The sequence below is a fragment of the Acanthochromis polyacanthus genome, chromosome 16 (genome assembly GCF_021347895.1).
Source record: "Acanthochromis polyacanthus isolate Apoly-LR-REF ecotype Palm Island chromosome 16, KAUST_Apoly_ChrSc, whole genome shotgun sequence".
In the NCBI taxonomy this organism is placed as follows: Eukaryota; Metazoa; Chordata; class Actinopteri; family Pomacentridae; genus Acanthochromis; species Acanthochromis polyacanthus.
Genome location: NC_067128.1, coordinates 23,924,893 through 23,945,651, shown reverse-complemented (window position 1 = coordinate 23,945,651; position 20,759 = coordinate 23,924,893). Strand labels below are relative to the sequence as shown.

Genomic DNA, 20,759 nt, shown 5'->3' with positions numbered 1-20,759 from the left:
GAACAGCAGTCTTCAGCTCTGCCCACAGATTCTCGATTGGATTCAGGTCTGAACTTTGACTTGGCCATTCTAACACCTGGATACGTTTATTTGTGAACCATTCCATTGTAGATTTGGCTTTATGTTTTGGATCATTGTCCTGTTGGAAGATAAATCTCCGTCCCAGTCTCAGGTCTTTTGCAGACTCCAACAGGTTTTCTTCCAGAATGGTCCTGTATTTGGCTCCATTCATCTTCCCATCAATTTTAACCATCTTCCCTGTCCCTGCTGAAGAACAGCAGGCCCAAACCATGAGGCTGCCACCACCATGTTTGACAGTGGGGATGGTGTGTTCAGGGTGATGAGCTGTGTTGCTTTTACGCCAAACGTATCGTTTTGCATTGTGGCCAAAAAGTTGGATTTTGGTTTCATCTGACCAGAGCACCTTCTTCCACATGTTTGGTGTGTCTCCCAGGTGGCTTGTGGCAAACTTCAAACGAGACATTTTATGGATATCTTTGAGAAATGGCTTTCTTCTTGCCACTCTTCCATAAAGGCCAGATTTGTGCAGTGTACGACTGATTGTTGTCCTATGGACAGACTCTCCCACCTCAGCTGTAGATCTCTGCAGTTCATCCAGAGTGATCATGGGCCTCTTGGCTGCATCTCTGATCAGTCTTCTCCTTGTTCCAGGTGAAAGTTTAGAGGGACGGCCAGGTCTTGGTAGATTTGCAGTGGTCTGATACTCCTTCCATTTCAATATGATTGCTTGCACAGTGCTCCTTGAGATGTTTAAAGCTTGAGAAATCTTTTTGTACCCAAATCAGGCTTTAAACTTCTCCACAACAGTATCTGGGACCTGCCTGGTGTGTTCCTTGGTCTTCGTGATGCTCTCTGCACTTTAAACAGAACCCTGAGGCTATCACAGAGCAGGTGCATTTATACGGAGACTTGATTACACACAGGTGGATTCTATTTATCATCATCAGTCATTTAGGACAACATTGGATCATTCAGAGATCCTCACTGAACTTCTGGAGTGAGTTTGCTGCACTGAAAGTAAAGGGGCCGAATAATATTGCACACCCCACTTTTCAGTTTTTTATTTGTTAAAAAAGTATAAAATATCCAATAAATTTCATTCAACTTCACGATTGTGTCCCAATTGTTGTTGATTCTTGACAAAAAAATTAAAATTTTATATCTTTATGTTTGAAGCCTGAAATGTGGCGAAAGGTTGAAAAGTTCAAGGGGGCCGAATACTTTCACAAGGCACTGTGTACACACACAGTATATATATATATATATATATATATATGGCATGCCGTTTAGGAAATTATATATACACACGTGGACAAAATTGTTGGTACCCCTCAGTTAAAGAAGGAAAAACCCACAATTCTCACTGAAATCACTTGAAACTCACAAAAGTAACAATAAATAAAAATTTATTGAAAATTAAATAATCAAAAACAGCCATTACTTTTGAATTGTTGATTAACATAATTATTTAAAAAAACAAACTAATGAAACAGGCCTGGACAAAAATGATGGTACCTCTATAAAAGATTGAAAACTATTTGACCAGAGTGACATGATTAACTCAGGTGTGTCATTTAATTGACATCACAGGTGTTTCCAAACTCATAATCAGTCAGTCTGCCTATTTAAAGGGAGACAAGTAGTCACCCTGCTGTTTGGTGAAAAGGTGTGTACCACACTGAACATGGACAACAGAAAGCGAAGGAGAGAATTGTCCCAGGACATCCGAAAAAAAATTATAGACAAACATCTTAAAGGTAAAGGCTATAAGACCATCTCTAAACAGCTTGAAGTTCCTGTGACAACAGTGGCTCATATTATTCAGAAGTTCAAGACCCACGGGACAGTAGCCAACCTCCCTGGACGTGGCCGCAAGAGGAAAATTGATGACAAATTGAAGAGACGGATCGTTGGAATTGTATCCAAAGAGCCCAGAGCAACCTCCAAAGAAATTAAAGGTGAACTCCAAGGCCAAGGTACATCAGTGTCAGATCGCACCATTCGTCGTTGTTTGAGCCAAAGTGGACTTCATGGGAGATGACCAAGGAGGACACCACTGCTGAAAAAAACTCATAAAAAAGCCAGACTGGAATTTGCAAAAATGCATGTTGACAAGCCACAAAGCTTCTGGGAGAATGTCCTTTGGACAGATGAGACCAAACTGGAGCTTTTTGGTAAGGCACATCAACTCTATGTTCATAGACTCAAAAACCAAGCATACGAAGAAAAGAACACTGTCCCTACGGTGAAACATGGAGGAGGCTCAGTAATGTTTTGGGGCTGCTTTGCTGCATCTGGCACAGGGTGTCTTGAAAGTGTGCAAGGTACGATGAAATCTGAAGACTATCAAGGCATTCTGGAGAGAAATGTGCTGCCTAGTGTCAGAAAGCTTGGTCTCAGTTGCAGGTTATGGGTCTTCCAACAGGACAACGATCCAAAACACACAGCCAAAAACACCCAAGAATGGCTGAGAGAAAAGCGTTGGACTATTCTAAAGTGGCCTTCTATGAGCCCAGATCTGAATCCCATTGAACATATGTGGAAGGAGCTGAAACATGCCATTTGGAGAAGACACCCATCAAACCTGAGACAACTGGAGCTGTTTGCTCATGAGGAGTGGGCCAAAATACCTGTTGACAGCTGCAGAACGCTCATTGACAAATACAGAAATTGTTTAATTGTGCAGTGATTGCCTCAAAAGGTTGTGCAACAAAATATTAAGTTATGGGTACCATCATTTTTGTCCAGCCCTATTTCATTAGTTTGTTTTTTTAAATAATTATGTTAATCAACAATTCAAAAGTGATGGCTGATTTTGATTATTTAATTTTCAATAAATTTTATTTATTGTTACTTTTGTGAGTTTCAAGTGATTTCAGTGAGAATTGTGGGTTTTTCCTCCTTTAACTGAGGGGTACCAACAATTTTGTCCACGTGTGTATAATGAACGTCGATATATATATATAATGAAAGTCGATATATATATATATATATATATATATATATATATATATAATGAAAGTTGAGATATATATATATATATGGAATGAAGGTCGGAATATAGAATGTTCAGATTTTCATTCCATCTATTCAAAGTTTCATTCCATATATTCAGACTTTTTCCTACTGAGCCCTGGAAGGACATGGCAAACAAAAATAGGAACCTTATTGGACATTTGCTCTTCAGATGAGCTCTTCTGTGATTATCTATCTGTCTTCATGGTTGTCACAGGGAACGGCGACTACGTTTGAGAAAACGGGTAATTTTTAGAGATGTTTTGATTCTGAACACTGAACGTGTTAGCATTAGCTTAGCTACTTAGCTTCGACTACATTTGCATCCCTACATAGCTTAAAGGTTAAACACATGCACCATATGTTGATGATAATGATAATATCTATGTTTATCTTTATAGCTGGTCTTAAGGCTAATTACGAGGCAGAGGTCAGCGGCTGCCTGGACACATCCATGATCACGCCACTGGTGGGACACAATTGTACTGGATTTCAGCTGAAGGCTGCTGTTCTGTCCAAACTGAGACATTTTTATTGTGACATACCCTCCACTGTTGTTAGCTTTTGATTCAATCAAATTTTTTGAGATGAGGAAATCACTATTTCATGTTTCTAGTTAAATACCCTACTTTTATATGTCACTACAGCATGCACTTTTTATATTTTCCATCAATTTCACCCAAAAGTTGAATAACTATTTGTGAGCAGTGTATGTAGACGCATAATAGAAGCACATTTCAATAATATATCTGCTGCAGTAGTGCAGTTTATCTACCTAGATTGGTGTAACAGTAAAAAAACAACAACATATGCTACTGATGTTTCTGACTAAAATCTGCTTGAAAAGCACAACTGCTTATCTGTCAAAATGTGTGTAACAAAAGTGTGCACTGAACACTGAATAAAGTCTCTGTAGATTATAGACAAAATTTGCATCTCTCATCACAAATTTCTGTTTATTCACCCAAAGTGCATGGGTAAAATACAAAACAGGTGAAGTACTAAAAAAGATTTATTTTCTAGAAAAGCCAATAGTCAACAATGCAGTTTAATTCTGGGACAGTTGCTGCAGCACCGACACCATGCGTCCCATCAGTGCAACCAAGGTTTTCATTCATCTTCTGGATGTTCTGGAGCATGGCAGAGGTCACGTCTTGGTGTCTTCCGATCTGTTCCAAGAACCGTTCCTCTGACCTCTCCAGATACTGCAGAGGATCCACAGCAGCTTCCTGGTTCCCTTTTCCTGCATAAAAGCACCAAAAAGTACTAGTTGTCAGTAATTATTTTCTATTTTCATAAACACAGTTAACTTAAAGTAAATGTTCTATTTTGTGATTTTAGGATGGGTCAAAAGATAACATACTGATCATGTTGATGTCTGCATAGTCTAAACAGATCTTACTTGATTTGGTCTGTAGAGAGGAGGACGGCGTGGAGGAGCTGCAGGACGGAACCAGTAAGCTGCGGACTAGTGCTCCTGGTAACTGGACCTCATCATCCAAGGCCGACAACTAAATAAAATGAACAAGACATGCTGTTGATAGCATCTGTAATACGAATGATTTTATCCATTAACTGATTTATTGCTTTGTCCATACAATGTTAGAAAGTGTTACAAATAATACCTGTAATAATTTCCAACAGTGATAAATGCCTTGTTTTATTTTACAACAAAAAACACCAAAAGCATCTGTGTATAAGAAATCAGTGCATTGGATTTCCACATCTGCAAAGCTAGAAAATCACACATCAGAATTTTACCTTGAAATTATGAAAATAGCTGCAGATTACCAGTACTCTTTACTTCATTGTGTTAATTTGATCATTTGAATCAGTTTTTTAGACTTGTATTACTGATACGAAACATAATCAACACAAATTAAAATGTGTTCGCAAAGAGTTCACTGGTTCTTCAAGGAAAATTTCAATGATAACCATATAGTTCAGTAATATGATTAATGGGTCATTGTGTAACAGCGTGGGAGGTTCTGAATACAGGTCTTGGACTGAAATATTGCTGCTGCTTTCCTCAGATTTTATAAGGAGTTGTTTCATAGCTTGTTAGCTTACCAGCGGCTAACTGGCTGGCAAACAATAGTTCAACGCCAACCTCTAATCAGTGATCCGGTGTCCGGACCGCGTTAGCTGGCGGAACGTTCATAATACTGATGTGGGACTGTTGTAGCTAGCGTATTCATAGTAGGATAACAGCAGGATGTTGGAGAAATAAAACTTACCATTATCAGGATCGCCGATCTGCATGGCAGACTTTTAGCGCATCGCACTGCTTGAATGTCTGTGTATTTCAGGCCGATTTCAAAATAAAACTCAATAAAATTCTCGTCCGGGTGAGTGTCCTTCATTGTCGCTTCGCCATACGGACATGTCCCTTCCGGGGCTCGGTAGGAAAAAAAGATTTGATATATATATATATATATATATATATATATATATACATATAATGAAAGTTGATATATATATAATGAAAGTCGATATATATAATGAAAGTTGATATATATATAATGAAAGTCTATATATATATATATATATATATATATATATATATATATATATATATATATATACATATCAAGTTTCATTATATATATATCGACTTTCATTATATATATAATTTCCTAAACGGCATGCCATATATATATATATATATATATATATATATATATATATATGCTGCGTGTGTATGTGTGTATGTATATATATATATATAATTTGTGTACGCCACGATGAAGTGAAATAATCAACTCCATGTTACATCATCAGCAAAGAGGCCCTGGCTTTTGCTTTCCTTCCTTTCATTATTAAGACCTCTGAGTATTGCAGTGTTAAGACAATAAGAAGAAAATAGCATGATAAAAGTATGCAACATGTTGCCGTCGGATTTGTCATGTGACTGCACAGCTGCTGTGAAGTAATTGGTGCTATGTAACATCTAATGCGGAGAGGATTTTTGGTTTCCTAGCAACGGCATCGGAACAGTGAAGCTCGGCTGATCTCATCCTCCTGCAGGGTTTCATAACAATGCTGGTCACCGTTTCCCTTCAAAATAAGAGGACCAACTATAGAACAAAAACCATGCAGACTGAATTTCACTTCAAGGTCCCAAATTTTAAAATTCCATTTTTATTGTTTTGTGGTTGTTATGAATTTAAAGGTGAAATCTAGTGACATAAAAAACATAGCATTTACTCCAACCCCACACAACTGCTTTACAAAACAAAGCGCAACAAATGCAGTTTGCTTTGCAGTGTTCTGCATGTTTTTGCTGAAAAAAGTCCACATATTTGGACGCCACGTCTGTCTTGAATTTCCCAACGCTTAATGAAGTAAGATTTTACTTTGGAAAAAGGATCGTCATCTCTGTGTCCAGCTTGACTGAGGTCTTCTCACAGTAGACAGGTCCTTCCTTCAGCACGGACAAGGTAAGAAAACCCTCATAGAAATCCATTTTTAATATTTTTGATACCTCTCTAGCAGTAAGACCATGGATATAATCTGAATTGTAGTTAAATGTGTCATTTATTATAAATAAAATCTTCTTCGGCTCAGGCGGGTATAGCCTATTTCTATCGGCCTCAGCGTCTGTGTTTACAGAGTGCGTGGCGCACCGAAGATTTATTCCATTTCACAGACACCAGTAACCTCAGTGACAATCACTCCCTTTATATTCTGCCTCGTTAGTTACCCTGTCGTGTGTCCAACAGGAAAACAGCAGCTGTGTTTGCACACGATAACACGTCTGTTCGTGTCCGTGCAATTGAGATGTGTTGTTTTCGTCCCTGCAGATGATGGAGATGGGTCCGGCGGTGCGCTTCTGGTTGTTCGGCCTGCTGCTGTGGCTGCAGCTCGGTACAGCTCCAGCTCGCAGCCTCCGTACGGCCGACCAGGTGTCTGAGGCCGACATTCAGCGGCTCCTGCACGGCGTCATGGAGCAGCTGGGCATCGCTCGACCCAGAGTGGAGTATCCTGCGCACCAGGCCACCAACATAGTGGGGCCTCAGAGCATACAGGGTAGGCTGGATGAATGGAGATAAGCTGCAAACTAGAGCCTGCATTTAAAAGTCTCAATAGATGGCACTAACAGTAAAAAATTAACAATATTTCTGGTTCAAAACTTCTCAGTGCTGTGAGTTTAACCCAGTTATTGTAATAACCCCACTGGTTCTATCCGGTGGGGAATGTGTTGTTTTGGACCTACCTTGCTCCTATCATTTATTGTTGGGCAGCAATGGAAAATCAATTGTCATATGTTTTCTCTATTAATAAATTGGGTGTTTGTTTTACAAAATAGGAGAAAATGCTGAGAAACATCTGTCAATGTTTCCAAAAACCCAAGATGTCCTCCATAGTTTATATTTTATTTTGTCCACAACTCAAAAGATATTTATTTTGCTGTCATATGAAAACAAAGGATCTTAGAAAATATTCACATTTAAGAAGCAGAAACCAGGGAATTTAGAAATTTGTCTTTAAATAATACTCTAATTGATTCATCAATTACAAAAAAATAATTGGGGAGTAATTTTATAGTTGATAGCTAAGCTACTAATCATTACATCTCTAATGGTTTGACACTAATGTATATAACTTGTTCGTTGGCTGTTCACTTTCCTCTCCATATAAATGCTTGTTTGTGTTACTGTAGCTGAAACCTAATCCTAAAAAAATGTATTTAGTCAAACAAACACATTATCAACTGGAAAAGGATCCAACTTTAGATGGATCTGCATATTATTCCAGGCTGACTGAGTAAAACTATTGTTCAATAGTTCAGACTCGGTTAAACCAGTAGCTGCAGTGTGATTCAATCAATTAAGAGTATTTAGTAAGAACCAATGCAATTAAGTCAGCATCTGTCCTGCCTTACAGGGACGGCCACCCAACCGCAGTACAGCTCATTTTAATGAGTATTTAGTCATGAAGGGTTGCCTCAGCAGTTTTTTTTTTTTTTTTACAGTGCAGTGGAAAACATGATTTATTCTTGTAACTGAAACCTATTTTTTTGTTGTAGTTTAGTCAGCAGTGTGGACTCAGTGTTTAAAAGTCAGCTTCTCTGCAATATAAATTCCCAGATATTTGTGCAGTATTTTCTGTGTCCTCATTGTTAAAATTTAAAATCTTCCATATCACATAAAGGCTGATTTCAGAGCAATATATACATTTCTCCAACCTTGTGTTGACAGAGTCAGCTGAAGAAAACAGGTGTGAAGAAACACTTGCTCTTAATTCAGACAATTTAACGTAGACATAATCGGATGATGACATGAAATTATTGTAATATCTATTCTAATCTGAAACCCTTCCCTTGATAGCAAATGCTTTACTGCTGTTTGACACCAGGTTGTCTCAAATATCACCGTGTCAAGAAAATGATGGAAAACCACTTTAAATAGAAATTTGCTGAAGTTGGTTGCCCATGTTGAGTTCACATCTTTAATAGTTTGTTGTAAAGTGGTACATTTCAACCTCCAAGGTTGTTTTTCTAGCTGTTTTGTGGTGACTGCAGAGTCTTTCCTCCACCAGGTGGTGCTCATGAAGGGCTGCAGCATCTTGGCCCATATGGGAATATCCCAAACATTGTGGCTGAGCTGACAGGAGACAACATCCCCAAAGACTTCAGTGATGACCACGGATACCCAGACCCTCCAAACCCCTGCCCTCTGGGAAAGACAAGTAAGCGGTGTTCCTCTAAACAGTTTTTTTTTTTCCCAAATATGTGATGTCTTAGGAATTTCCAGTAAACCTTTTAGTGAACGTTGGTGCTGCTGATTTAAAAAAACAAACAAACAATAGAAACAGAATAGAATTTTACTTTTAGTCTTTTACAGGAAATCACTAATAGCAGTATGTTAACACACAGACAACCCATAAACCGTACAGAACACACTAATATTCAACAGTATGACCATATACAGATCATATAACTCTATTAACAAATTAAAATATTCATATTAATTACTGTGAATTGAAAAGCCTCCTTGCACTTAGTATGTACACTGCTGTACAAAAGTTTGGGGTCACAAACGCAATTTCATGTTTTCCACAAAAATTCACACTTTTATTCATGTGTAAAATTGTACAAGGGTTTTCTAATCATCAATTATCCTTTAAACAACATTAGCAAACACAATGTGCCATTAGAAAACAGGACTGATGGGTGATGAAAATGGACCTGTGTCCCCCTATGCAGATGTTCCATTGAAAAATCAAAGTTTATTTCTGTAGCCCTTTACAACGGCCCAAAAGGTGACCAAAGTGCTTCACAGTGAATAACAAGAGAATAACTTGAAAACAATACAGTAAATTAACAATCACACCTATGGGAATATTTAGAATATTCAAGTAACCTCAGGACATTTTTTGTACTGCGGGAGGAAACCGGAGTACCCGAAAGAGACCATACATGCACAGGGAGAACAGGAAGGCCGGGACACAAACCAGAGGTCTTCTAGCTGCAAGATGAAAGTGCTAACATGCCAGTTTGGCTTGTTCCAGAGCCTGGGTGTAGCTACAGAGAATACACGGTGCGCCCGAGTGTGTATTGACTTCAGAGCTCTTTCTGGTCTTTCAAAGTTAAAAGCTCAGATAAAGTGCAGCAAGATGTTTCAGAGCTTTAAAAACAAAAAAAAGTTAAAGAATGATTGACTTGACTGGAGGCCAGTGGAGAGTGTAAAGGTCTGGGGGTGTTTGTTAAAAGATGCCCTGCAGCATTTTTCACATCTGATAGACTGGTCGTTTCGAGCCAGAATTGTCCTAACAAGAAGTGAGGAAATCTGTTCCTCACTTCTCTGACTGTATTTCTAAAAAAATTAATGTCTTCACTGAAAAGAACTGCTTTTCTTTGAAAAATAAGGACATTTCTTAATGACCTCAAACTTTTGAATGGTTGTGTGTTTATTTTGTTCGCGCTGTTTCTGACCTTTAAAAGACTAGAAATGACGGTTAAAAAGAAAAATAAAGATTATTGACGCGAACCAGTGCATTAACTTTACTGATTATCTAGCCTTTTTTCCACACTAATGAAGTGATAATGTGACACCCACTCTGTCTGTGCCTGGTTGTGTTCACAGCAGCAGATGGGTGTTTGGAAAATGCTCCTGACACAGCTGAGTTCAGCAGAGAGTTCCAAAAACATCAACACCTATTCGACCCCGAGCATGATTACCCAGCCTTGACAAAGTGGGTGAGTACAAAGATGACTGTAAGTGTTGATTATTGGCATTCTTGTAATTTTTGTAATCTAGGGGTTGGTATATGTTGCTATAGTTTTAAAACAATTACAACAATTTGATACATGTAGATTTTAAGTTGCTTAAATTCAATCTTAGATTGAAGCAATTCTGTCTTATCTTAGTCATTGTTGGCAGATACAGCAACATCACTTACTGCTTTAGTTGCTAAAGCACAACAAGACTTGTCTTTCTGGGTCAAAAAAACATGCTTGTAATTCCCGTGGATTAATTTTTCAGTTTGTCTTTAAACCATGAGGAAGTTACCCTCAGAGAATGAGTGCTTTTATTTCCTGAAAATGATATTCAGTCCATTTGTTGACTGTAATTAAGGAACCTTTTACAGACTAGCTTCAAAACCACAGATGAATTATTTTATTTCTGAAATCCTGTTTTCTGCATTTTCTTTCAGAACAAAGAACGTTTGTACCAAAAACTGAAGACGGGACCAAAAAGAAGAAAAAGGGTATAATATTTCTTGGGTGTTTTTTTTCTTTTTTTCTTTTTCTTCCTTTTCCTGTGTGGATTATGTCTGAGAAACCACATCACCAGCTCAGATATTTACCCCTGAAGGAAATTATGTGCCACTGTTAAAAAAAAAAAAAAAAATCCTCGCTTTTTTCATCAAATGTTTGTACTTTATACACATGCTTACAGTCTGCATACAAACATTTTTACTTCTCTGTCCACAGAGTGTCAACCCATATTTAATGGGCCAGAGGCTGGATAATGTGGTTGCCAAGAAATCTGTTCCTCACTTCTCTGAGGAAGAAGCAGTGACTGTCCCAGCTACCAGACCAATTCATGACCTAAACTGATGCAACATCAATGTATTATAGAAAATAATTTTTAACACTACACATTTAAGTATTTTGGTTTGCAATCAATGGGACTGTGACCTTAGTGCAAGTATTGTATTTTGTAAATGCTTTGTTTTGTTGTATCGCAAGCATATTAGTTGTCCAAGATCTGGTTCCCAATTAGACACATGATGCTTTCTATGTGCTTTTGCTGGTATTATTTTATCACGTGCCATTACAATGCGCAAACTTGGTCATGGAAACACAATTTTAGGGTGATTTTTGTTAAACATTGATGGGCACTTGTGGCTCAACCTCAGAAATTTGCATGACATTGACAAATGCTGTTTTGAACGTTAAGAAAAAATTTGACGCTCGTCTCAGAGATAAATTACTTGCATCTTGCATCCAAAACATTAAAAAAATATTCAGAGTTCAGAGGCTTTGAAGGGTCGATTGGCAAGCTTAGTTTTTAATCTCGATTTCTGAGTTAAAATCTGTAAATCCATGTGTTTTTTTATTTTTAAGATGGAGCCACATTGCAGAGTTTCAACCAATACGCCCAAACTACGAGAATATATGGTGTGAAAATAAATGCTGTTACAAAATTTTTATTTTTATTTTTTATTTTTTAATTTTCAAGTCTCACATTTTTGTGTGAAGGCAGCCAGTGTACACACAATTCAATGCAGTAGTGAAAGCTGAGGTTGAGATGGAAACAAAGTGTACCTAACCTTGCCAGCAAGTTGATTTCTCGCGATATTTGTGAGCTCACAAATCCCTCAAGAAACCATCTTGCTCTGCTCCCGCATTCACTGTTCGTACAGAGCCAAGTTGGCACAGGCCAATCACGCAGCAGTATTCGTGTGTGGGGTGGGATATCCGGGTGTGAAGACGACACCAAGCGCCAGTAGATCAAAACAAACATGGCAACGGAGGACAACGATCGTGTAGATGCTGCTATTAAGTCAGTTTTAGCTGAATCTCCTATTGCTTCTTTGAAGGAAGAACAACAAGAGGCGCTTTGCGCATTTCTGGATGGTAAAGATGTTTGTGGTTTTTTACCTACGGGTTTTGGTAAGAGTTTAATCTACCAATTGACTCCACTTGTTGTGAAGATCCCACGATTGGCTAAAAACAAACCTGTCAGAGGCGGGACATACTGTTGCATTGTCCAATCCGTGCCTCTTTCCTCCGAACGGATTTACATGGAGCGGTCCCAGATTGATATTGTGGAGTACTATCAAGTACTACACAATTATTAATCTGGCTGTTGCCAGGTTAAAGTGTACCGTGTTGATAATTCTATCTGATATCAAGCTAACAGATGCCAGTGGAGGTAAAGATACCCAATATGCTTGATGCACAATACATTTGACAAAACATGTTGACAAAGATTTCTTCTTGGAATTATTTCAACTGTGAAGGCAAACTGTTTTGGTTGATTTAGATTGAAGTAATCGCGAGCACATTTGACAGAACTATTTCAGCACAAGAATATTAACGTGAACTTCATGTTGACAAAGAAATTTCTTCATCTGAATGTCTTTAAATATGAAGGCAAACAGTGGTTTGAAGGAATTACGGTGACAACACAGTTGACAAAACTGTGCAATTCAGGAAAAGAGTTGAAATGTCTGAAAATCTTGAAGGCTTGCATGCACTTGAACTTCATGTTTACAAAGCAAGTTCTTCTTCAGAATCACCTCAAATGTGATGCAGATGCAAATTATGTTGTGTTGGATTGAAGTAATAGAGGGAAACAATGCATTTGAAAACGATGTGCATTTAAGCTCATGAGCAGCATCAAATTTCTTCTTCAGAATGACTTGAAATGTGGTAAAAATGAATGTTGAAGTTGATTTGCTTTGACAGAATTATGGGAACAACATACTGTACCAAAGTGTGCATTTCAGCACAGGAAGAGCATTTGAAGCATGTACAAATCATGAACACTGCAGTAACATGAACTTCATGTTTTCAAACAAATTTCTTCTTCAGAATGACTTGAAATGTAGTAAAAATGAAGACAAATGCTGTTGAAGTTTATTTGAAGTAATTGCAGGAACAACATATTTTACAAAAGTGTGCATTTCAGCTTAGGAACAGCATTTGAAGCTGATTAACGTCAACAGTAACGTGAACTTCATTTTCACATAAAATTCACATAAAATTCTTCAGACTGACTTGAAATGTGGTAAAAATTAAGACAAATGCTGTTGAAGTTGATTTAGTTTGAAGGAATTGCAGGAACAATATACTGTACCAAAGTGTGCATTTCAGCTCAGGAACAGCATTTGATGCATGTAGAAGTAATGAGGGCTACAGTAACGTAAATTTCATGTTTTCAAACAAATTTCTTCTTCAGAATGGCTTGAAATGTGGTACAAATGGATACAAATGATGTTGAAGTTGATTTCAAGTAATAACGGGAACAATGTATTTTAAAAAGTGTGCATGTGAACTCAGGAACAGCATCTGAAGTGAAGCATGTACAAATCATGAAGGCTGCAGTAACGTGACCTTCATGTTTTCAAACAAATTTCTTCTTCAGAATGACTTGAAATATGTTAAAAATGAAGACAAATGATGTTGAAGTTGATTTGATGGAATTGCAGGGACAACATATTTAACCAAAGTGTGCATTTCAGCTCACGAGCAGCATTTGAAATGTATAAAAATCATGGAGGCTACAGTAACATGATCATGTTTTCAAACAAATTTCTTCTTCAGAATGATTTTAAATGTGATAAATATGAAGGCAAATGATATTGAAGTTGATGTGGATTGAAGAATTGCTGGGACAACATATTGTACCAAAGTGTGCATTTCAGGTAAGGAACAGCATTTGAAGCATGTAGAAATCATGAAGAGTGCAGTAACATGAACTTCATGTTTTGAGTTGCAATGTGAAAAATGTGAAGGAAAGTGATGTTTCACTTAATTTAATTTTGAAGGAAATTGCAACTGGCAAAAGGACTGGCTGCAACAAAACCATACAGAAAGCTAAAGAGTTGTTTAACAAACAGTGACAAAGTAAAAGAAAGATGCAACAAACCCTTTCACTATGACTCGTGTTTTGTCAACACGTTTGACAAAATGTTGAAAGCTTGGAAGGAGGATGTTTTTATTTTTTATTTCTTCTGTACTCAGATAAAGTGAGGGATTGGATTTGGGGGCGTGTTTGGCAGAATCTCTAGACAGTTTGGAAAACCCATCACTCTGGCGTTCATAAAGCCACTACTGAGGGCGCCAGACCAAACACATGCTCTCAACTGTCTGACTGGATAAAGTTTTTTCTGAGGAGTCTAAAATCATCAGGTAACTCAATATAATTATTGCAAATCGGGTATTAAAGTTAACTCATTCGTTATGTTCCTTGGGGGAAACACTGCATGCGCGCTGCTTATCCAATGCGTAAATCGCGCGTAAAACCTCTGCGTAAAATACTCTTAACGGATGACTTCTGCTTTTTTCCTCTCAGGTTGAATAATGCAGAAACATTCAGTACTGGTCTTTGTAGTAGTTTTGGCAAGGCTGGTCACCCCGTTGGAGAGCACTGACGCTGAAACATTTCAAGGCGCTCATCCAAATAAATACAACCCGAATGAATCGGAGAGGTGTCTGCAGCCACCTATCAATGGGCTCCTCGCCCGCGGAACGGGGGCCCCAATCTCAAACGACGAAGTGCTCGAGTCCAGTCAGGAGGCTCTGCACGTCACGGAGCGTCGGTACCTGCGGCTGGACTGGTGCAAGACGCAGCCGCTGAAGCAGACCATTCGGGAGGAAGGCTGTCTGAGCCGGAGCATCATCAACCGCTTCTGCTACGGACAGTGCAACTCTTTTTACATCCCGAGGCACATGTACCAGGACGGGATCGCCTTTCAGTCCTGCTCTGCTTGCAAACCCAAAACCTTTAGCACCGTTACTTACACCTTGTTCTGTCCGGGACAGACACCAAGTACGAAGAAGAAACGGGTTCAGCGCGTAAAGCAGTGCCGCTGCACAACTATTGATACGGATTAACCCCGAACTAAGACCTGCTGGCTGATGATATTCTCTTTCCTGGAAAATAAAAAGGGATGTCTGTGTCTTACTTAGAGGAAATATGAGAATAAACTTAAAATAGCTGAAAGAGCTGAAAGACATCAGAAATTGTAGTAGTTGGTTGATGTGCCCATTGGTCAACGCAACCATGGACCAATCACTCTGTCAGTTTTCACTTATCTCTGCTTCCACAGTCTTTGTGTGTTATATCAGACTGACACTATTTGTTGGCACATGGTTTCAAATGCAGATACCAATGATCAAAACTGTTTACTCCGAGTGCCAATGACACTGGGTTTAACTACATAACAACATATCATAATAACGTTATGTAGACATGCAAAATAACGGATGTGAAAGACTTGCAAGAGGACACATCTTCAAAAGTTGTTTCCACTGTGTGGGATGTGAAGCTGAAGGCTTTGGAAATATTACATTTTTTTTTTTTTTTTTTTTACAACCGGCACTGTTAAATGCTACTTGATTTATCTGAATGTGTATAATTTGGGTTTCATATATGGGATATGTTGCTTGGAAATAAAACATCATTCAAAATACTGCATCATTTTTTTCTGATCTGATCAGTGATTTTTATTTGAGGAAAATACTGTAAATGGGTAAAGTTTCTGAATCAATGCATAATGTTGAACACAATGTCTGTACACATTTGAAGACACCTTTCAAATTTAAATACATTTTATGTAGCAAAGTATAGCAAAGTAAAGCTTTCAGTTGCTGAATGTGACTATTCAGTGGAGACAAATCCATGTTGTGTTTATCAAGGAAAATGATGGAATCTTGGTCCACATTCTGTGGATAACAGTTTTGTGATGAGTTTTTTCTGAGCCTGTTATGTTGAAGACATGCTGGCTTCTTTCTGACGCAGTCGCTCTTTCTGTTGAGTACAAGTAATGATTGGATTTATAAATTCAGATGAAGTCACTGGCATAGAATGTTGCAATAATTCAATATGGTTTTGTAAAATATGCTGGTCAGATTTGGTTTTCTGTGTAGAATTAGTTATTTTAGTTGTTTAAATGCAATCTCTTGAGCACATTTCTGAAACTACGCTTTCAGATGGAGTGCATGTTCAAGGCTTGACTCAGCAAATGTCTGCTTGAGGATGGTCTCCTCAGAAAATCTACTAAATCCAGTCTTACCAGGCTGTTGGGGTTGATCTTTCTTGTCTCAACCTTCTTCTCTCCTGTGATCTGCTTCACTGACAGCTGAGCCTCTTTCAATCTGCAAAGTTGTTTAAAGTTATTTGATTAAACAGCAGTCCTTAGTCAATAAAACAACTTCAATCTCAAACAGCCTGAAGAGCTCAAATTAGTTTAATTTGTGACAAAAATAATACAATAAAGCAGATGTGAATATGAGAAGCTTTCAGCGTGCCCTTGCAATATCTCAGATATAACTGACTGGATAATAAAACATTTCACAACACATTCTGGATTTCTACATTTCGTGGGGTAGAAAAAGTTAAGCAAACCGATGCCTTTTATTGTAGTTTAAATATGCTACTTGAGATAATTTGGGGCATCTGTTCAATTTTCATCTGGGATGCCTTCTATGGAGAGTTTTGTCCAACTTTTAGGAGACCCATAGGAAGATCAAGTTCCTCTCAGGAAGATCTACGAAATGTTGCAGGGAAGTGGGACATCTGTGCTCACTTGCTTCACCCTCTGCCACCACAGTCCAACTCCAGAATAGCAGAATGTGGATGCATGACCCAAATTCCATATTGTTGGGTGCAATTATATACTGTAAATTAAAACTGAGCTGAACACAAATACTTGGGATTGGATCACCAAGTGGTAGTCTTAGACAGACAGACAGACAGACAGACAGACACACACACACACACACACACACACACACACACACACACACACACACACACACACACACACACACACACACACACACACACACACACACACACGACTCACCTCTCTTTTGAGATATTCTTGTTCTCCCTGTTCCACCTGGCCTTGAAGTCGGCACAAAATTCAAACCACAGCATGAAGAAGTGACCAGTCGTCAACTCTTTCTCTCCTGTTTTGAGCTTCAGTCCAAAGTCCAGAACCAAATCCTGAAAACTAAAAACAAGCATTAAAAAGAATAAGTACACAATGGAGGTGTGACTTTAGTTCTATTTACTTTGTGATTGTTAATTTATTATAGTTTTTAGTTTTACTGTGAAACATTTAACTGATAAGAACACAGAATTGTTAGCCAGTGTAGTAGCTACCAGGTGCTATGATTGCTAATGCAATGCTCTAAGTAACAGTGAAGCATTTTGGAACTTTTATTTTGAAGTTGCTCAGTAAATAAAGACAATAACTATTATTATTAATAATATTGTCATTTTACTGGTATGGTATAAGAAGCAACAAAACAATTTATCTTTGCTTTTGTGAATGTATTTTCCACAAAGTGACACAAAATCACAACAAACAGATGCAAAAGAATCAAACAGAGACATAAAACTATGTGAAAGAACCAAAGGAACGTGTTAAATGATCCAACAAGAGCTACAAGTCACTATAAAGAGACTTAAAAACTGTAAAGAGACAAAACAGCCAAAAGGAGATGTAAAACAGCCATAATGTGATGCAAAATGCCTCAAGATGACTAGACCAAGATTACAAAAAGAGAAGTAAAAGCCATCAAGAGCAGCAAACCAACTACAACAAGCTGCAGAAAAGAAATACAAAGAATTTAATTTTTTTATCTTATTTGTCACTGTTTCACAGTTGCTAAACTACAAAAACCAACATTTCAGTCTTTCTTAGCAGTCTATTCAACAGTCTAGTATTAACTGTCTGCATCTAAACGAGATTAGAAAAGGTTTGTTGTCAAGTTTATCAACTTTCAAAGAATCTTTGAAATGCAAATGAGAAAACTGCTCCACATATTTTCACAGACATCTCAAAATGATGATTGAGCACACTGCAAACTATTCCTGTGGCTGCTAGAGCTGATGCTGAACCAAACTCAGATGAAGATCAGTATTTTACACACAAAGTAAAAGCACAGTGTAATTCTCCCACCTTTTTTGTACATTCACCAGCTGATAGGAAGCATCAGTGTGTTCTTTCCATGCTGAAAAGAAGCAATAGGAAAAAGGGTTACTTCTTAACAGATGTAACAAAAAAAAACAACAACACACATCATATTTTAAAGAGTCCTAATCTCTATGGAGAGGACACAATGAGAATCTCTTGTAAGATGATGACCTTGTCCAAAGGAGCCAGATGACCATTTGGTCTCTTCAAATCAGCAATTATATAGTCTGTTTTTCAACAATGGAGCCATTCATTGCTGCTTACAGTACAAAAAAACCCCATTGTTTAATTTAGTCACTATTTAAAATTTCTTTAAAATTTTTTTTTTATTTCCCATTTTAAGTGGAGGAAAAATGTTTCAGACAAATCTGACCTGTTCAAAATGACAAGTAAAGGCTTAAAATATATGATGGGAGATCCTGCACATAGCCCAACTGTCTGCAATAGTTTAATTACAAATGAAAGAATGGGGAGGAAGAGACAAAAGCTCTAACATGAAACATGAAGCTCTAACAGGGTGATCTGAAGACTGCAGTCTCAGGATCCTCAACATAAGAAACACATTTTAGCACTACCATTGGAACCAGCACTATTTCAGAGGCTGGGTAGAGGAAGCTCTTCTCGATTACTCGACTCTATTACTTTTAAATAACCTTGACAGGGGTCAATATCAAGGTCTTCTGTAACATGGAATGATTCTGCTAGCTGGTTGGTGTCAGGGCTCCCTCCTCACCTTCACCCACCTGGCATCCCAAAGCCCTCTCCCTCCTTTTTCTCCCCCCTCCTTTCTCCCTCCTGCTCTCTCTCCATCTGTCCCTCTCATTGTTTCCTCCCCAGCAGAGCTCAGTGTGGAGCTCGGCCGTCACAGCTGTGTCCACTCCGACAATCAGCCGCTGCACTGGAGCCCGGGCAGCTGAGAAGCATTCCATCAATCACCACTGCTGCAATAAAAGACTGGTTCACTCATCCATTCTCCGCCAGATTGTTGCACTAGACTCTCCAGACCAGCTGTCTGGGTTCCTGTCCCCGCCAAGGTCTGTTGCTCCCTCTCAGAACCTCTCCGACCCTGCCGTTTTGGATCCCCTCCTTTGGTTTTCCCCCTCCTCATCTCCTGGTGCCCCTCGGACCCAGGGCCGGCTCTCCCTATACGCGAATTAAGCGGCTGCTTAGGGCCCCGCCGCCACTAGGGGCCCCCCGAATTGACTGTGTCTGATGGTCTGACCCACAGACTGCCATCTAACATTACTTGCTTCGGACTAACCTGGCAACCACCCAACACGCGTTGTAAGTTCAGTGTCACTGATTGGGCGGGAGCCGCAGCCCCAGACATGTGTCAAAATATTTGGTTGGTTGATCAAAAACTGGCATCAAGGAGGATGTGTAGAAGAAGAACAGAAAAAAAACAAGCTGAAGCGCGTTTATCCTTCAGGTGTGGAAAAAAAGGAAAAAGAAGAAGGAGGACGAACAAAAGAGAGATATGCAAGGTAACTTTTGAAAACGTCAGTTGATTGTTTTGTGGATACTATGATCATGAGTCTCATTTTTAAATGCACTTGTTGTCCTTGATATATTCAGCTCAGCTGACGGTAACCAAATCGTTGTTGCTAATGCTAGCGCTGTTTAGCTAGCGGCGCGGTCAATTTCTAGGTACAGACAGCTTCTATAGTGATGTGTTTTCTTGTATTATAGATTAAGATTAAGCTCGGTTCCTGCATCTTTCACATTGTTTATAGGATGAAGTAGAACAATATACTCACCCAGAAGGCTTTCCTGATCCAAACAGTGCTTCAGGAGACCATGATGAAATATTGGTGAAACTAATGAGTTTTTGGACGATTAATGCAGTTTTAGAAGTGGCGCTATACATGCCATCCGAGCTCCTCGACTTTGGAGCGACCTGCCAGGGGAGATAAGGCGTACGGAGTCTGCTGCTTCTTTTAAGTCACTTTTAAAAATATACTTTTACAGAACTGCTTTTATGTGATGTCGTCTTTTTAGTCTTCTATTTTATCTTCCTAAAATATATTTATATATATTTTATGTTGTCAATGTGATCCTGCTTAGGGCCCCCTGATGTCCAGAGCCGGCCCTGCTCGGACCTGCTGGACCTCCACGAACCCCACCAGTCATGAACCTCCCGGAACCACCAGCCGCCAGGGATCCCCATACACCTGCCGCGGCACTCTGCTCCCCTCTGGAGCCATAGATATACTAGATGCCTCGCCGGCCAGTGAGCGATGCGTCAGTGCGCCGCCATCTTGGAACGGGAGCAAGCGGGAGTAAACAAACCAGCGATAAGCGTGTTTATCACACACCGATTGCCAAAAAGCTCAAAATGCCACAGTCTTGTGCGGCCTGGGGCCAGGGCCGGATCTAGCTCAGCCCATTGGGGGGGGGCATTTGGTTTGACATGAGGGGCATGTGTCAAATCCCACCCAAACCCTTAAAAGTACACTACATAAAACAATGCTGACTATGGCCATCATGTTAATTAATGAATCCATAATTAGTTTATACATTTTATTTATTTTGTATTAGCCTATAGGTTTTATATTGGA

At 38.9% G+C, this 20,759-nt stretch overlaps 2 protein-coding genes across 2 annotated transcripts; both read left to right on the top strand.

Annotated features, from left to right (window-relative positions):
* The first annotated feature begins 4,202 nt into the window (after window positions 1-4,202).
* On the top strand, window positions 4,203-11,693 carry LOC110971178 (neuroendocrine protein 7B2). Its single transcript, XM_051960939.1, has 7 exons — window positions 4,203-4,207; window positions 6,454-6,476; window positions 6,840-7,065; window positions 8,578-8,727; window positions 10,125-10,237; window positions 10,696-10,749; window positions 10,976-11,693. The coding sequence occupies exons 3-7, from the start codon at window positions 6,840-6,842 to the stop codon at window positions 11,099-11,101; spliced, it is 669 nt and encodes a 222-aa protein (XP_051816899.1). The 5' UTR covers window positions 4,203-4,207; window positions 6,454-6,476; the 3' UTR covers window positions 11,102-11,693.
* Window positions 11,694-11,823: 130 nt separating this feature from the next.
* On the top strand, window positions 11,824-15,580 carry grem1a (gremlin 1a, DAN family BMP antagonist). The gene is made up of 2 exons (XM_022221509.2): window positions 11,824-14,404; window positions 14,568-15,580. The coding sequence occupies exon 2, from the start codon at window positions 14,576-14,578 to the stop codon at window positions 15,107-15,109; it is 534 nt and encodes a 177-aa protein (XP_022077201.1). The 5' UTR covers window positions 11,824-14,404; window positions 14,568-14,575; the 3' UTR covers window positions 15,110-15,580.
* The last annotated feature ends 5,179 nt before the right edge of the window (window positions 15,581-20,759 follow it).